Source organism: Camelus ferus, chromosome X (assembly GCF_009834535.1).
Source record: "Camelus ferus isolate YT-003-E chromosome X, BCGSAC_Cfer_1.0, whole genome shotgun sequence".
In the NCBI taxonomy this organism is placed as follows: Eukaryota; Metazoa; Chordata; class Mammalia; order Artiodactyla; family Camelidae; genus Camelus; species Camelus ferus.
In genome coordinates this window covers 24285546-24303823 of record NC_045732.1, presented here as the reverse complement: position 1 = coordinate 24303823, position 18278 = coordinate 24285546, and the positions used below count along the sequence as shown (strand labels likewise).

Here is an 18278-nt window from a genome sequence, read left to right as displayed (position 1 = left end):
GTGATTTATTTTGCAAGTTTGTAGCATTTATGCTCCTGAAATTATCAACCTAAAACTGCACTAAGACTTTTGGGACACCTGTACATGAAAAACTGGAGTCACAGGGTGCTTGAATATAAATTTTTATAATTTACACCCAGCTGTGCCCAAAATAAATTGAAACATTTCATAACAACACATATACACACATATATGCCAGAGGATATAAGACTGAGGCATAAAGTTTCTTTAAGCTAGAGAGATATGGTGCTAAATTTTTAAAACTTTAGGAAAAGTATGGGAGTATGAGATAAATTAGTAGCAGTATCTGTAATACAGGTTTCTGGTGTTATACTACACCTTTACTTTGGAGGAGGTTGAGGGTGCATTTTTATTTGAGATACTTGTTCTTAAGATAGTATTATGTTCTGGACATTTAGTATTAATTTTATTATTGCTAGTGATGCTTTTCCAGAAAAGTTAAAACAAATAACTTTTAAAGGCTTGGACATGAAGAGAATTTTTTTTTAACTCCATAAATATTAGTTTCCCTTCCCGTTAGAGATAGCAAGTTCAATGGTTCTCAATCTTGGCTGCACAATGGAATGACCTAAGGAGATTAAAAAATACTGATGCCTGGGGTCCCATTCTCAGATTCTGATTCAACTGGTCTAGGCTACAGAATGGGCATTAGGAATTTTTAAAGCTCCCTGGTGATCCTAATGTTAACAGCCAATGTTGAGAACCACTACTCCAAGTCAATGTATAATCAAGCACACGTCAACATAAAAACATGTACAGATGTTCAGAACTCCATTTTTTTAACCATAGCACCCATCTCAAAGTTTATGTTGGAGTTTAAGAACCTAATTTAAAGCTCAAAAATATATTGAACGAAATAAGCCGGACACAAGAGTATTTTATATGACCCTATTTACATAAAGCTTTTAAAAATTAAAACGGGGGAGGGGGAATTAACTGGGAAGGGACGCGAAGGAAATTTCTGAGATGGAAATGTTCTCTATTTTGATTAGGGTACACAGATATATAGTTATCAAAACTCATCGAAACGGACAGCTGAGCTGTGTGTTATGTTTTCGCTAAATGTAAATTACACATCAATAAAAAGAACGAATAAATGTAATTAACTTAAATCTGGATATCTATGACAGCGTCTGGGTGGCGGAGATGATTATTACTTCAGATGACCCCAAACCCTCATTAGATTAAAAAGGAACAGCAACCCCCAGACCAGAACCGGAGAGAACAGACCGGACAGCAGGGAGGGCCAAAGCCTAAGAAATCGCTAGAGGCCTGGCAGCCGCAGTCGAGCTGATACCTAGACAGCGGCGCCCGAGTGTCCCGAGAAAATAAGCCCCCGCGCCCTCTTCCGGTCCACACAAGCGGTCCGTGTGTTCCACCGGAAGGATCCGGAAGGGAACGACGCCACTACGAGAAAGGAGCCGGTGGCCGCTTGGTTCCTGCGCAGATGTTGGGGCTATAGGCGCCGCGCGGTCGGCTGGTTGTGGCTCGCAGGGAGGACACCCGGGCTCGCCTTCCCCACGCTGCCTCCGCCTCTGCCATGATTCCGGTGTCGCTGGTGGTGGTGGTGGTGGGCGGCTGGACTGCCGTCTACCTGACCGACTTGGTGCTAAAGGTGAGGGCCTCGGGCCGAAGCCCCAAGCCCGCGGCGCCCAGGGCCGGGGCGCAAGGCCCGAGGCCTTTTCTCTGCCCCTGCCTCGTGCCTCCCAAGCTGGAAGCCGTGCGGCGGGTACCCACGTGCGGCCTTCCGCGTGGCGCGCTGTCCCGTGGAGTAAATAAAGCGCGGCGGGCCGCGGGAGGGGTGTGGCGGCCTGCGCAGCTGCCGCAGTCGAATTGCGCGGGCGGTGCAGGTCCCGCAGCCTTCGGGTCCTGCCCGGGAGGCGCCGGTAGTGGGCTCAGGAGGGCCGGGGCCCTGCCAAACCCCGCGGCATTGCACCAGGGAGGAAATGAAAATGTCCGCTTGGGAAAGGCGTTGTTTGCCCTCGTTGTCCTTAAGGCCACGACCCTCCACAGACTTTGGTATTGGAATGAATCTAAATCAAGCTGTGATTTAGATCAGTGGTCTCAAACTTTAAAGTGCGTACGATCATCTGGGATTCCGGTTAAAATGCACATTCTGATTCTGCCGGTTTGGGGGTGGGGCCTAAACTTATGCATTTCTAACCAGTTCCCAAGTGCTACCAGTGGTGCTAGTCTACACACCGTACTTCAAAGTAGCATACTCAAGTAGCGAGGATTTAGGTAACTAGTTTCTGACTACTCGTATTCTAATTTGCACTCTGAACCCTGCTTCTTCACACCAACCCCCCTTAGTCCCCCACCTCTCCCCGACACACACACACACACACCCCACCCCACACACACCCCCCCTCGGTGCGCTGTCCATTCTTAAGTTATTTGGGAAGGGTAGCAAATACGAACAATTGTCTGACCGCATGCTTCAAGCAGTCTTTTGGAATTAAATATTGGTGGTGGGAATATTGTATGTGTGGAATAAAATCATATAAATTCTCAAATGTTTAATAAAAATTACAGTTATGAATAGCAAAACCCTTATGTTATGAATACTGTTTTAAATAGAATACTGTAGTTTAGTATTGTTTTAGGTTTAACAGTAAAATGAAAGGATACTTATGGTGCTTTATTGCATTTAAACTTGCAAAGTGAGGAGAGTATACAGTAGAGTCCTTAGAGCAAGAGCTGGTCTCTGCCACTTCCTAAGGACCACTTTCTTGCGTCCTTGGGCAAATTACTCTCTGTGCCTCCATTTTTTCTTCTTTAAAATAGGGGTAATCTCCTGAGATGATAGAGAGGATTACATTCATTCATCCATATAGAGCCTTGCTACTCAACCTGAGATTCAAAGACCAGCAGTACTTACATCATCTGGGAGCTTGTCAGAAACGTAGAATTCAGGCCTCATTCCTGACCTGCAGAATCAGAATCTGCATCCTCATAAAATTCCCAGCTGCTTCCTCTGCACATACTTGGCATGGTGTTTAGCATGTCATAAGCAGTACAGGCCATTGCTTATTTAAACAGTGATTTTGTTGTTTAGAAGAAACAAAGCCATATGATTTCTTCATGTTGCATATGTGACAGAAATCCAAAATAAACCGAATTTTTCAAACCTTCATAGTCTCTGGTCCGGTGTGTGAAGTGATCAGGCTTTTTGGTTTAAATTAGTTATTGTGATCATGAGAAATGCTTGTTAAGTGAACAGTTTCCATCAGGATGTCACTTAAATTTCCATACAGCCCCTAGCTCCTTAGGAGAGCATTATTCCTTAAACAAAAGACCTAACTCTCATTCAGAGTATCTGCCTGGGAATGGAGAGACCTCGAGATTTTTTAGGAGCCTGCACCTTCTCTGCATCCATCATGGTCTGCTCTTCCACCCTTAGTTTGTCTAGGATTTCCTCAGTAAGAGGTGTGTCACTTTTCCAAGTTCTGGAAAACAAACAGGTTTTAAAAGCTTTACCTGAAGACTGAGAGCAGAGAACATTATAGATCTAAAGGCAAACAGATACCTATATTCAGACTCAGGTCATTTTTTATGACTGATAGGGCTGAAATATCCTTCTAAAGACAAAATTTTCTCAAATAGATGAACATCTGTATAACAAAATACTTACTGTGCTGAAACTGAGGTAAAAGAGGTCGGTGGCAGTAAAGATATATAACAGGCTTGCGTTATCCAAAATCCTACATTACTCAAAGACTTCAAACTTCCCTAAAGATAAAACTCTTGTTAGGCTATGTATAAGCAGCTATCCCCCCCAACCCTGAAGAATGTAAGAAATTACTGAGACCAGGATGAGGTTAGATAAGTTTTGTACTTTTACATGATCAAATTCAGCCAAATTTCTTAGGGTTGTTGCTTAGAAGAGTATAGAAAGCCCTGATTCCAACTAACCCATTCCCTCTGTTGGACTGGCTGGGGATCTTTTTAAATTACAGCACAAGACCTATGGTAACAAGCCTTCTAGACCTGTGCTGCCCACTATGGTAGCCACTAGCACATGTGGCCATCTAGCATTTGAGACAGGGCTAGTCTGAATTGAGATGTGCTATAAGGGTAAAGCTGACACTGAATTTCAGAGACTCTGCATAAGTAAATGAACAGATTGTGAAGTATTTCAATAATTATATTTATTACATGTTGAATGACTATCTTGGATCATTTGAGTTTAAAATGTATTTAAGTTAATCTCTTTTTGTTTGCTTTTTTAACCTCAGCTATTAGAGATTTTAAAATTACATATGTGGCTTACATTTGTAGCTCACATTATATTTCTGTTGGACAATGCTGTTCTAAGCAAAAGGTCAGCAAACTTTTTTGTGGCCCAGGGGCCATAGTTTGCCAAACCCTAACCTCAGCAGACCAGCTAGTCCAAGACACTTAGTTTAATATCCTGAAGAATAAACATAAAGCTTTAAAATTATAAGCATTTGGTCAGTCACTATCTTGCTTTCCTGTAGAAAATACTTCTTTTTTTCTTTTCTTAATCATTATAAATTGTTCTTCAAAATTGAGTGATGTGGAACTTTTCTTTCTCTCTTAGTCATCTGTGTATTTTAAGCATTCTTATGAAGACTGGCTGGAAAACAACGGATTGAGCATCTCCCCTTTTCACATAAGATGGCAGACTGCTATTTTCAATCGTGCCTTTTACAGTTGGGGACGGCGGAAAGCGAGGATGCTTTACCAGTGGTATTCTTTGTTTTCTCTTTTTGGTTTAGATTAGTCATTGTGATCATGAGAAATGCTTCTTAAGTGAACTATTTCCATCATTTTCAATTTACTGAGTTTTCAAATGTTGGCAATATAAAAACTTTCTGACTTTATATAAATTTATGGGATTGCTTCATTGTGTTTTTGCATATATTCAAAATCAGGGCTGTGTCTTGTTCTGGGTGGTGGATACATGCATGGGTGCACATATGTAAAAATTCAGTGCACTATACACTTAAGACTTGTGCATTTTCCTGTGTAAGTTATACACCAATAGAAAAGCAAAAAACATATGGAGCATTTTCCACCAGGAAAATAATCCTGGAAAGTTCTCTCCCCCATCATCACACATAGAAACAAGGGCCCTGGGAGTCATAGGACTCCCAGAAGTCTTTAGGCTTTCCCCTATACTTCTGTAATACTCCTCCAGGGGAAGGATATTAAAAATATTTAACATTCAGTAAGGTGTATGAGGGAAAGTGGCCAGCAAGATTGCAGCAGCAGGGTCCTGGAGCCCCCTGGCCATGCCAGACATATCCCTTTAGTTTAAAAAAAAATTTTAAATCAGTTTATGGTGTTTATGGTTGGGGATTTACAGTGATCTCTGGCACACCCTAGAAACTGATAGGTTCTGTAGTTGACAGAATTTCTAGTAACGGAGTAGGAGGCCTTTGTCTAAATAACTTTTTGTTAAAAATTGAGCTTCAAGTGCAGTAGAGCTAGATGTAAACAAATAGATCATTAAAAGCAGAAAATGTAACAATAAAGCAAACAAACTAGAGAGAAATAATAAAGATAAGAACAGAAATCAGTGAAATAGAAAGTATATGGTAGAGAAAATCAGCAAAAGCCAAAAGTTGGTCTTTGAAAAGATTAATAAAATTGATAAACCCTTACCGTGACTGATCAAGGAAAAAAGAAGACAAAATTACTAAAAATCAGAATTGAGAAAAAAGAACATTACTATAGATTCTGTGGACTCATTTTTAAAAATATGAACCTATGGTGAACAGTGCTGTGCCTATTATAAATTCGACAATTTAGATGAAATGGACAAGTTTCTTGAAAAACATAACTTATCAAAAAGTTAGAAAATATAATAGATTATTTCCAACTATAGAAGGGTAACTTCTAATTATTAAAACAGTAGAAGAAACTATGAAGTCTTACCATATTAATATTTAAGCTTATTACATAATTTAGCTAAAATAAAATGCAAACAATTGAATTGGTAGATGAAAACGAATGGATGTCTCTGATGTCAAAAGAGCTTTCATAACTACATGAGAATAAGATCAAAACAATGCTATGTAGGCACCCCTGCGAACACGGCGCTAGCCACAGGGAGCGTGCGGGCCGCGGTCTGCAGCCTGCGCGCCGTCTCTGCGCCCGCCGCACCCTGCGGGCTGCAGGCACGCGCCGGCCCGGCTCTGCTCTCCGTGCGTAAATTAACAAACATGAATGGATAACGACAGAAAACGGTGTTGCAACAGTGGGAATCAGTAATTTTGCACAGGAAGCGTTGGGAGATGATGTTTACTGTAGTCTGCCTGAAGTTGGGACAAAATTGAACAGACAAGAGGAGTCTGGTGCTTTGGAAAGTGTGAAAGCTGCTAGTGAACTCTATTCTCCTCTATCAGGAGAAGTTACTGGAATTAATGAAGCTCTAGCAGAAAATCCAGGACTTGTTAACAAATCTTGTTATGAAGGTGGTTGGCTGATCAAGATGACACTCAGTAATCCTTCAGAACTAGATGAACTAATGAGTGAAGAAGAACATAAGCAATACATAAAATCTACTGAAGAGTGAAAATGGAACCCTTAAATAAACTAGTTTGAAACAACTTAATCTAGCATAGTTGTCTTAAATAAGTGGTGGACAGATTTTTAAAAAGCAGCTTTTAGTAAAAGAAACTACTTGAAACAATGTTACCAGAAGAAAAATACCCCTTAACTAATGGCATCAGATAAATACTATGCATCTTTTTCACAGCACCCTATGATTTTTAGGGTAGGCTCCAGTTACAACATTCAGAATTCCTGAAATTATCTGTGGTAAAATTAGTTACAGTTAGAAAAAGTATGTAATTCAAGGGTAACATTGTCATCCTAAGCCTTATATAATATTGTAACTTGCTTACATCCATCCCTGGATTTGGGTGAAAATACTTAACTGAGAAAAGTTTTTGTTAGTTATACCGTGTCAGACGAAGAACAAACAATACTATCTTAATTTTGCAATATACTGTGTTTGCTGGTGCTATTTTTATACAGTGAAGCAACAGCCTTGCAGGAAAATAAGAAACAGTTTAATAAAATACTCAACTTCTCAAAAAACAAAAACAAACAAACAAACAAACAAACTGCTATGTAAGTGAGCAAAAAATACGAGAGGAAACAAACTTTTTATTGGGAACAATCTTCAGCCTGTTCAGTTTTGAGAGAATTGCAATTTCCAGAATTTAAGAACTACTTAGAGAGACTGGTGCCTGTGCTTCAGTCAAGTATCTGAAGTACAGGTAGGACAAAGAAGCAGAGTTATTGAAATTTTTGGACACTGTTTTGAAGCTATGAAATGTGGCTGGTTGATAAATTTGTTAGTCCATGGATTGTGAGGAATTGTACATTTATGTAACGTTTTCCTCTTGACAGGTTCAATTTTGGAATGGTGTTTGGCGTAATTGCCATGTTCAGCTCTTTTTTTCTACTGGGGAAAACGCTGATGCAGACTTTAGCACAAATGATGGCTGACTCTCCCTCTTCCTCTTCCTCTTCCTCTTCTTCCTCTTCCTCCTCTTCTTCTTCCTCCTCTTCATCCTCTTCCTCTTCCTCCTCCTCTTCCTCACTTCACAACGAACAGGTGCTGCAAGTCGTGGTAAGTGCCTTCTTGTTGCTTTAAGTAGCTTTGTTGAAACATCTATTTCCTCTGGATAGCGTTAACTCCTATCCATAATATAAATATGAAAGTAAATTAAAAGTCTCACAATATCTCAAATTACTTTCTTAAACAAAATCATTAGTAAGAATATAGCAAAGAATTGTTACAATATATAGTAGTAATAGTAGAAGTAGTAATAGAACAAATGGACCACTCCAGGTATTTGATTTAATTCATGTTGTCTTCTTGAGGTGTTAAATGATTGTTACTGTGAAAGAATAAGCATGCCGATTTAAGATATCTATGATGTATAAATAAATTGCATCTTAATCCTATGCAAAGTGTTCCCCTTTTCTCTTCATGGCTTTCAGACTCTAACCAATAATACCCTTTCAATTAAAGGTAAAAGACGTTTTGAATGGTCACTGTCATTTCTTGATGTGAAGAATAATGTGCTGAGTTGTACTACTTTGACTGTAAGCTATTTATACTAATTCCTGCTTTAAGTACAATTTGTAGACCTATACCGTATCAATTCATGTCTCCAGAGTTTGAAGGGGTGCTTTATCACTCACTAACTTATTTTAAATTTTTTACATTAATAGTTTCCATTTCCATGAGTCATTGACATTGTTTTTAATCATGTTCTTATTAATGGAATGGACTATTTGAGTTAGTGACAGATTTTCTTTTTAACTGAAGTATAGTTGATTTACAGTATTGTGTTAGTTTCAGGTATACAGCCTAGTGATTCAGTATTTTTGTAGATTATATTCCATTGTAAGTTATTACAAGATGAGTATAATTCCCTATGCTATACAGTGTATCCTTGTTGATTACCTGCTTTATATGTAGTAGTTTATATCTGTTAATACCCCTAATTTGTCCCTCCCCCCTTCCTTTTACCCTTTAGCAAGCACAAGTTTCTGTGTCTGAGTCTGTTTCTGCTTTGCATATACATTCATTTGTATTATTTTTTAGATTCTACATATAAGTGATATCATACAATGTTTTGTCTTTCTCTGTCTGACTTATTTCACTAAGCATAATGCTCTCTAGGTTCATCCATGTTGCTGCAGATAGTAGTATTTCATTCTTTTTTATGGCTCAGTAATGTTCCATTGTGTGTGTGTGTGTGTGTGTGTGTGTGTGTATGTGTGCGCACGCGCGCGTGTTCGCGTGCGCGTGTATACATCACATTTTCTTAATCCAGTCATCTTTTTTTTTTTTTCCAGTCGTCTGTTGATAAACACTTAGGTTGTATCCATGTCTTGGCTATTGTAAATAGTCCTGCTATAAACTCTGGGGTGCATGTATCTTTTCGAATTAGTGTTTTTGGGGTTTTTTTGGCTATATACCCAGGAGTGGAATTGCTGGATCACATGGTAGTTCTGTTTTTAGTTTTTTTAAGGAACCTCCATACTGTTTTCCCTAGTGGCTGCACCAGTTTACATTCCCACCAACAGTGTACCAGGATTCCCTTTTCTCCACATCCTCTCCAGCATTTCTTATTTGTAGACATTTTAATGATGGCCATTCTGACTGGTGTGATGTGATACCTCATTGTGGTTTTGATTTGCATTTCTCTGATAGTTAGCAATACTGAACATCTTTTCATGTGCCTGTTAGCCATCTGTATGTCTTTTTGGAAAAATGTTTACTCAAGGGTGAGAGTTGTTCGTTGTTTTTTTTTTTAGCTCATCTCTTTGTGGCCTCTACTAACTGGATCACTGTGGGAAAATTACAAGTCATTTGTAGAGAAAAATAAAGAATCTCTCCTATAGTAATAGCTCTTTCTTAGAGGTTAAAAGGATTCAGGTGGGTAAGGCCTCAGAAGAGATGATTTATTTCTTCAGCAGTCATTTATGGAGTGTATTCTGCCTACTGGCCTTGTGCTGAGTCTTGCATATTTGGGAAACAATATCCAATCCTAGCATTCATAGAGCTTTCAGTCTAGAGGGAGAGCTGCTATGATTGTACTACAGTTGGACAGAGTACAAAGTTGCAGAAACAAAGAGAAGGCATGCTGAAGTGTGCCTGGCACTGGGAAGAGAGTAGAGAAGAAGGGAAGGGTGAAGAGAGTCCACATACCCTGGGAAAGGAAGATGGCTGTTGAGCATGCCAGTAACAGAGGGAGCATATAACATGGAAAGGCAGAGGGAATAATAATACTAATAATTAAATCTAGTTAATATACAGTGTTTCCCATGTGAAGTTTTTGTACCTATTTTATTCTTATAGCAATCTGGAGGTAAGTATTATTATTATCCCTGATTCACAGATGAGAAAACCAAGGCACAGAGATGTTAAGTCACTTGCCTGCAGTCACTTCTAGTAAATGGTGGGTCCATCACTCACCCACCACTGACCTCAGAACCTATGCACATTATGCTCTACTTTCTTAAGAAAGACCAACAATTCCTCAAGGAATTCTCAAGTAACTTTGACCTGTGTCTAAGAGGTGTATGGTAAAGGTATACAGTGTAGGAGATAAGATTGGAGATATAGGTAGGGTCTGGATTATGAAGGGCCATTCTAAGAAGTTTTGATTTTTTTCTGTAGATAACGTGTCTGTTCAAAATGGACTGGAGTAGGGTTTCACTGAAGATGGGGAGACCATTTAAGAGGGCATTTGGAATAATTCATGTTAGAAGCAATAAAGATCTAAACTAAATTAGTGGTAAGAAGAATTGAAGGGGCTAGATTTAGCGGATCTTTTAGAGTAGAGTTCTCAGACCTCAGTGATTAATTGAATGTGATGCTGGAGAGAGAAGGAAGAATTTAGGGTGACTCTCAGGCTGCATGATTGGTTATTGTTTGCCAGTAGAAAAAGAAGCAGGCTTGCAGGAAATATCACTGGCCTGTCTGCCTGCTAGGATTAGAATGGCAAAATTGGGGGCAGGGGCAAGTAGTTTTTCTTTTTTAGTGTAACAAGTTTTTTTAATTAATTTTTTATTTGATAAACTTGACGTTAGAATTTGTAAATTTAAGATGTACAGCGTGTTACTTTGTTACATTTATATATTGTAATATGATTGCCCCTGGAGCAATAGTTACCAAATTATGTCATAATAGTACAGTATTTTTTACTATACACATTATACTGTGCATTAGATCTCTGTGGCTTATCTACTACTCATTTCAACTTGTACCCTTAGACACTGTCACTCTTAACCCCCCATCTCCTGGTAACCACCATTTTACTGCTTTTCAACAACAGGTTTGACTTTTTTAGATTCTACATATAAATGATATCATACAGTACTTGTCTTTCTCTGACTATTTCACTTTGCATAATGTGTTTAAGGTCTATCCATGTTGTTGCCAATGGCAGGATATCTTCCTTTCTCATGGCTGAATAATATTCCATTGTGTATATATATGTGCCACATTGTTTTTATCCATTCATCTTTTAGTGGGCATTTGGATTGTTTCCATAATCTTGGCTATCATGAATAATGCTGTGATAAGCATGGATGTGCATATATCTTGTCAAAATCCTGTTTTCATTTCCTTTGGTTATATACCCAGAAGTGGAATTGATGAATCATATGTTAGATCTATTTTTAGTTTTTTGAGGAACCTTCATATTGCTTTCTATAGTGGTTGAACTAATTTATATTTCCACCAACAGTGTATAAGGGCTCCCTTTCCACCACATCCTCGCCACTACCTGTGCTGTCTCTTTTGTTTTTGACAATAGCCATTTTAACAGGTGTGAGGTGGTGTCTCATTGTGGTTTTGATTGACATTTCCCTGATGATTAGTGATGTTGAGCACCTTTTCCCGTGCCTTTTGGCCATTTTGATGTCCCCTTTGGAAAAATGTCTATTTAGTTCTTCTGGCCATTTTTTAATCAGATTGTTTCGGAGTTTTATTTGTTTATTATTAAGTTGTGTTGGTTCTTTATATATTTTGGATATTCACCCCTTATCCAATATATGGTTTGCAGAAATTTTTCTCCCATTCTGTAGGCTGCTATTGATTGTTTCTTTTGCTGTGTAGAAGCTTTTGAGTTTGATGTAGTCCCATTTTTTGATTTTTTGCTACTTTTGTTTTTTGTGCTTTTGGTGTTATATCTAAAAAAAAAAATCGTTGCCTGAATGGCAAAGTGTTGTTTAGAGAATAAATTATTTCTTCTGTTTGCTTTTCAGCTTATTCATAGAGCTCACAAAAATATTGACTCTGTTAGGAGAGCCAAGCTTTGGAACCATTAAGAAGTCAGCTGCCTTCTGTAGTCTACCCTGCATATTTTTGTATAAGTTTATTTTATCTCCTGACATGAGCTCTTGCAGCTTGGAGAACATACTTTCTGTTTACTCTATAATTCCCTACAGCTTCATTCAGTATTAATTCTCAAAAACCTGGCACTCTGTGTTATTGAGAGATCAGTATTCTGGTACATCTAATACCCTGTGTGATCATGGCCAAAACAGATGGGCAGTTGAGTATGGTTGCCAGCAAATAAGACCTACCATCTGTTGGTATAGTCACACACTCACATCCTTACCTTATCTCATTATTACATCCATTGAAATAATAAAGAGAAGGAATCAGTATCCTATTGGATCAAGCCTACTGATTTATTTGAAATAAAGGTAAGGTAACCTGGATACTTTGTAATATAGAGGGAATTTGTGAGAATTAATCTTAAGTTTAGAGAGAGGTCAGAGAAAAGGAAACTACAGATTTGAATAGACAGGTGACTGACAACATGGGAATGGAGCAGATGTGTAGAAAAAGGTACAGTGATGTTCTTGAAAAGAACTGCTTAGTAGGGTCTGGGTAAAGAGAACTTCACATAATGAGCATCATAAAAATGTCCATAGCCTTTGACCATTTACTTCCATATCTGGAACTCTAGCTTAAGGGAACACTTCCAAATATAGAAAAAATAGTATTCATCAACTCTATCCTAATTTTTATTATTATGAAGAATTGGAAACAACCACAATATATAATTGGAGAAATGGTTAAATTAGGGGATTCTCAGTGAATGAAATAGTATGCATACATTAAAAATAATGACTTTGAAAACTAGTTCCATAGCTAGAGAAAGGACACTTGGAATTAATGAATTTAGAAAGCCATTCAAGCAGCATGGTTTGGATCTCCTCTTCAGTTACTAAAAAAGGCTTAAAAGTGAAATTCCTTTGTTATACACAAAAATAAATTCCAATTGAATTACAATTAAAACATGAAATCATAAAAGACCCTAAAAGAAAAACAAGTAGGTTTCTGCTTATATGAACACAGAATGGGAAAGACATATGCATAATACTAATGGCAGGAACCATGAATATTGATAGATTTGACTACATAAAATTTTGTATATCAAAAAACTAGAAATAAAAGGCAAAATGATGAGAATACATCTGTGACATGTATCACAGAGGACTGATAATTGATATTTGAAATGATCTTACAGACAATAAGAAAAACATGAATATTCTAGGAGAAAAAATAGGCAAGTCATGAATAGGCTACTCACAAAAGATCTATCGGTGGTCAAAAAGTAGCAGGAAAGTTCAGCTTAATAATCATCAAAGAACTATAAATCAAACAATATGATGCTTTCTATTCCTCTCAAATTGCAGATTTGAATAAAATGAGCTTGCCCAAGGTTATGGAAGGGTCTTTCAGAGAACAGTTTGATATGTATCAAAGTCCTTTAAATTTTGTGTGTAATAGTATTTGTTACCCTCTCTGTTAGGCATAATGTTAAACAATTGACCAGGATTATCTCTTGTAATCTTCAGAATTACCCTTTCATGTAAATTTCATTATTTCCATTTTTATGATGAGGAAATTGAAGTGTTGGAGGAATAATCCAAACTTCCGCAACATCCCTTAGCTAGTTATTGATGGAGCCAAAACAACAAATCCACGTGATGTGTCTCCAGAGCCTGAACCAACCATACTTGTCTAAGTTTACTCCCCCCAAATATTTGTGTATATATATCCAAATATGTTTATCACAGTATTTATAAGAATAGAAATCTTTAAAACAATTAAATGCCCAACAGTATATTCCGTGGAATACAATGCAGCTATTAAAAATCATTTTGAACCAGAAAATACTCATGGGAAAATGTTTGTGATATTATTAAGTGAAAGGGGCAGGTTTCAGAACCATATTTATAATAAAAGTATAATTTTTATGTGTACATGAGAAGACTGGAAGGACATATATTAAAACACTGAGAACTGTTTTTTGTTTTGTGTTTGTGGAGCAGGATTATAGGTTTCTACTTTTCTTTGAGTTTTCCAGTTTCCCTACTTTAAACATATTTTATAATTAATTTAAAATAACAATTAATAAAAGAAAGGACTTTCCTCCAGAAGGATACCTTTAGGGTCCCACTGCCTGGATTGTGAGAAATAGATGCTCAGTAAGTAAGTGGATAATGATGCCTGGTGTCCCCACTTAGCCTAATTTATAGAATCTCTTTTTAACAGATGACATAACTTGGTAATGATTATTTACCTTACAGGAAGATTCTTAAGTAGCTAAAAATATTTTACTGTGCAGCCCTTACAATAGCAAACTTACACGCACAACAGTCAGGAGCACATGATTGCAAGGCTTCTTTATTGGCCCTTAACATGTCTGTATGGTCCAAATGCCTTACTTTCTGCATTAAATTTCAATTTTAATATAATATTTATATATCACTTTGATACCATTTTGCTGACCAGTGTATTAGACAGACTGATGAAATAGAGGGCATGGTGCTCCCATACTAGTAAGGCACTTTATTACACTGCCTTTAATTATCAGCTCTCATACAACTGGATAATACTAAAATGAAACTCATTGAGGAGGGGTGGGGACATCCTGTATTACTCGCATAAGTACTTAGAACCTTGCAATAACACTTCAGAGGAAGGACTAGGAATTGTAATAAGAATTCCCAGACCAGGCTTCCAGCCCTTGAGGGTGGATCAGCTGCTGACTCCTTCACTGTCACTCTGCCTTCCCTGGCACTTGGCCAGGGTCCATAATTCTTTCCCATGGTAAAGACTTCAGGAAGCTAACGTTTCAACTTTTTAACCTGGTGTTTCCTGTTCTCTTTAGACTGGTGTGCTTAGTTCAAAAACCACCTCATTCAAAAAACTGACTGGTGTTTTTATTTTTATTGTGATAGAAATTGAGAAGTGGATCATTGGTATTCATATTATTTTTAGTTTACAGAACATTCAGTTTGGAAGTTTAAGTTTTAATACAGAGTGAACATCGTGGTCTCTTGGTACCCAAGTGTGTATTCATTGTGTCTATGAACAGGTTCCTGGTATAAATTTACCCGTCAACCAACTGACCTACTTCTTTGCTGCAGTCCTCATTAGTGGTGTCGTACATGAAATTGGACATGGAATAGCAGCTATCAGGTAATGATATTTACCTGTCTCTTTCTACTCCATACAAAGATGCTTTTCATTTAGTTGGACTTACTACTAAAATCTGCTATATTTGATACTTTTTCTTTCTGTGGATGCTGCCCAGTGCATATCTACCATTATTATTTTAAGGTGCCTTCTCTTTTATAGAGGAGATTAATATATTGATGAATATGCCCAGTTAACTATGCACATCTATAATCTGGATCTTTCTATCCTTTGTCCTTTGCCAGCATGGTTATATCCTCATGGTGCTTCAGTATTTTCATCTAATCCTGAAACCTAATCTTTCTATTCATCATTGGATCAGAATAACCACTGCACTCAAAGCCTACCTACCTGCCTTCTTAGTACTTTCTTTGGCTCATCATCTGAAATACTTTCCTGCTTCTACTCATGGCCTCTGCTGGCTACAGCAAGAACACTGAAAGCTCTGGGTTCGTTAACAAATGTAGCCTATCTAGAAAACCAAGCGGAAGAAGATAAGGGAGGATGAGACCTGGGACTTGGTACAAGTATCATGCCCTGTTCTTGTCTTGACTACCCAAATGTATCATTGTAATTATACCTGAGCATTTTAAAGTCTCCTAAACCTGAAAATTGTGATGGAGGAGAAAGTGAATCACGATTCCCCTTTATTCCCACTGCTATAATGAACTCACATACTGATGGGAATGTGTTTTATCCTTTGGGTGTGTGGATCAGATAAAAGGTTTTAGAGGAGAAGATTTAATCACTTCTTATTACTTTCCAGTTGCTTATGAACAAGAGTCTATTGACTGGCAATAAACCCTCATCTTGACAGAGCATATACTGTTACACAGGTTTGCCGTGTGGTGGTTTAAGTGGACGGCTACTTTTTTTTTTAATCTTTCATCTTTGTTTTCACTTTTTTAGCACTTCAGCTTTTAGGGTTTTACATATACAAAGCATTGTTTTTAACAGTTTAATCACAATATGTTTGTGAAATAATTTGGGTAATTTTTTACAAAATCCCAACTGCCAAGAAAAGGTGAATTATACAGTCATCTTATATATTTAATGCTAACTGACAGCACAGTATATTTAGGTGATGCTTTTTTTAGAGTAGCTGTTCGGTCTTACGAGGCTATGAAGTGTAATTCCATTTTAAAGAATGAATAGTTCTCTCAAGGACAATCTGAGCATTATGCATTTTTAAATGTACTTATTTTAACATTCAACCGGCATACACTTAGATAAACCTCTATCTTTATAATAGCTAAAACAAATATAAATATCTAGATAATTTACTTGAATTCTATTTTCTACTGTGTCCTTCTCTGAAAATAATTCAGAGTAAACGATAAAAGTGTTTTTCATTTAGTTGCTCATAGAGATATTAACTATTTCTTCATATATGTGACTGATTTCAAATTATTTTCTCAGCATGTCAGTTTCTAAAAATTTTGAAGTTTTATGTCTATTTCAGAGTGCCCCTTTTTACAAAATATAGTTTCACTGATAACCAAATCTATATGCTATTATAAAATTACAATGAAATAAATATATATCATATATGACTTTTTGTCTGTTCAGAGAGACTTGTTTTTTAAGTCAGAATTTGAATTACAGTTGGAAGTTTTAAGATTACATGCATTATTAATTTGAAAAAATGCAATACTAGTAGTAAATTCCTTTTTCTTATATGATTTCTTAGGGAACAAGTTCGATTTAATGGCTTTGGGATTTTTCTCTTCATTATTTATCCTGGAGCATTTGTTGATCTGTTCACCACTCATTTGCAACTTATATCACCAGTCCAGCAGCTAAGGATATTTTGTGCAGGTAACAGACTTTAATTTCTTTGTTAATCTGTGTGTTTAGTGGTTTTATGGGAAGTACTTCTATCACAAATGAAAATACCTCACCTTTTGGTTGATAAATTCAGCTTGTAAGTCTCTCAGAAGTAGTAGAGCAAAATAATTTCCACTCCAGTTTCTTCTTTTTTTAACATGAATTATTTTAAAATGACCAGAACATATCATGAAAATATGACTAAAGCATTACATTAGACATGAGGCCAGTTAATAATCATAGGGAGTGTAATCCACAATGAAAATGTAATCGTTGAGTCTCTTACTGAATGAAGTAATAAGCCATCAAAACAAAAATGGAAAAAGTACAAGTTAAAAACACAAATGTAATAAAGGAGGCTCTTCTCATTTGTCAACACATGGCACATAGGTATGAAAAAGTTTATTGAAGCTCTAATTAGCAAGATAAAAAAATCAGTTATGTCGGACCCTCTACCATGATAATTTCTTTTCAAGTGTCCATGAAATTTATAAAAATTGACTAATTTGATTCAAAACCATAATTTCAGTATGTTTAAAAATGGTAGTGAAATAATGTGTAAAGTTTTGCTAAAAGGAAAATTCACTGTCTTAGGCTGTTGTTATGAAATAAGAAATAAATCAGTTAAGCAGTCAAGTGAAGAAGTGAGAAAAGAACTATAAAGTAGGTAGGCAATGATGTATTTAGTATGGGTATAGGCAGAAAATAATAAATTAGAAAAAAGAAAAATAGGGCTGTTAAATCCAAGAGTTCTTTGAAGAACAGAAAAGATTAAACAATGGAGAAAGCATCTACGGACAGAACTAGCAATCAGATTGGGGAATGACAACTGATACAGAGAAAATTAAAACAATTATAAAAGTGTTTTTTGTTCATCTCTGCAAAAACTTCTCAAAAAGCTGGATAATTTTTTAATAGCCTAAATTAATCCCAGAGGAGACAGAAAAAAAGTTCTAAACAGGGTAATTAGGAGAAATTAAGAAAGTTAAGAAATTAAGAAGGAGAAATTAAGAAAGTTAAAGAATGTTCATAGGTGGAATTCTTTCATATCTTGAAGGAAAGGATTTTTCTTTTTAATTCCAATTTGGTACAAGCTTTCCAGGTCACGTAGAGAAGGAAAGTAAGATTTTTTTTTTAAAGCCAGTGTAACACTGATAAAGCATCTTGTAAAGCACAAAAAAAATTCTACAGCTGATGTATCTAAACAATGCAAGGATGGCTCAACATTAGGAAATCTTATTTGCATGTGGTAAACGTTGCCCTTAGGGGGAAAAAATCCTCATCTCAGCAGATACTGAAATGAGTATTTAAGAAAATTCAACCTCCATTAATGGCTAAAAAAAAAATGTGTAGTAAAAGTAGAAATGGCTGGATACGTCCTAATGGTATGACACTTAGAACCATTCCTATTAAAAGACAAGACAAGCAATCC

The 18278-nt window shown here is 36.8% G+C and overlaps 2 protein-coding genes across 2 annotated transcripts; both read left to right on the top strand.

Annotated features, from left to right (window-relative positions):
• The first annotated feature begins 1419 nt into the window (after positions 1-1419).
• MBTPS2 (membrane bound transcription factor peptidase, site 2) lies at positions 1420-16866 on the top strand. The gene is made up of 5 exons (XM_032475974.1): positions 1420-1636; positions 4586-4734; positions 7408-7630; positions 14919-15022; positions 16710-16866. The coding sequence occupies exons 1-5, from the start codon at positions 1562-1564 to the stop codon at positions 16849-16851; spliced, it is 693 nt and encodes a 230-aa protein (XP_032331865.1). The 5' UTR covers positions 1420-1561; the 3' UTR covers positions 16852-16866.
• Positions 5964-6859, top strand: LOC116662238 (glycine cleavage system H protein, mitochondrial-like). Its single transcript, XM_032475975.1, is given in 2 exon segments — positions 5964-6201; positions 6204-6859. Coding segments are annotated over 2 exon segments (525 nt in total). The 5' UTR covers positions 5964-6038; the 3' UTR covers positions 6566-6859.
• Positions 16867-18278: the final 1412 nt, after the last annotated feature.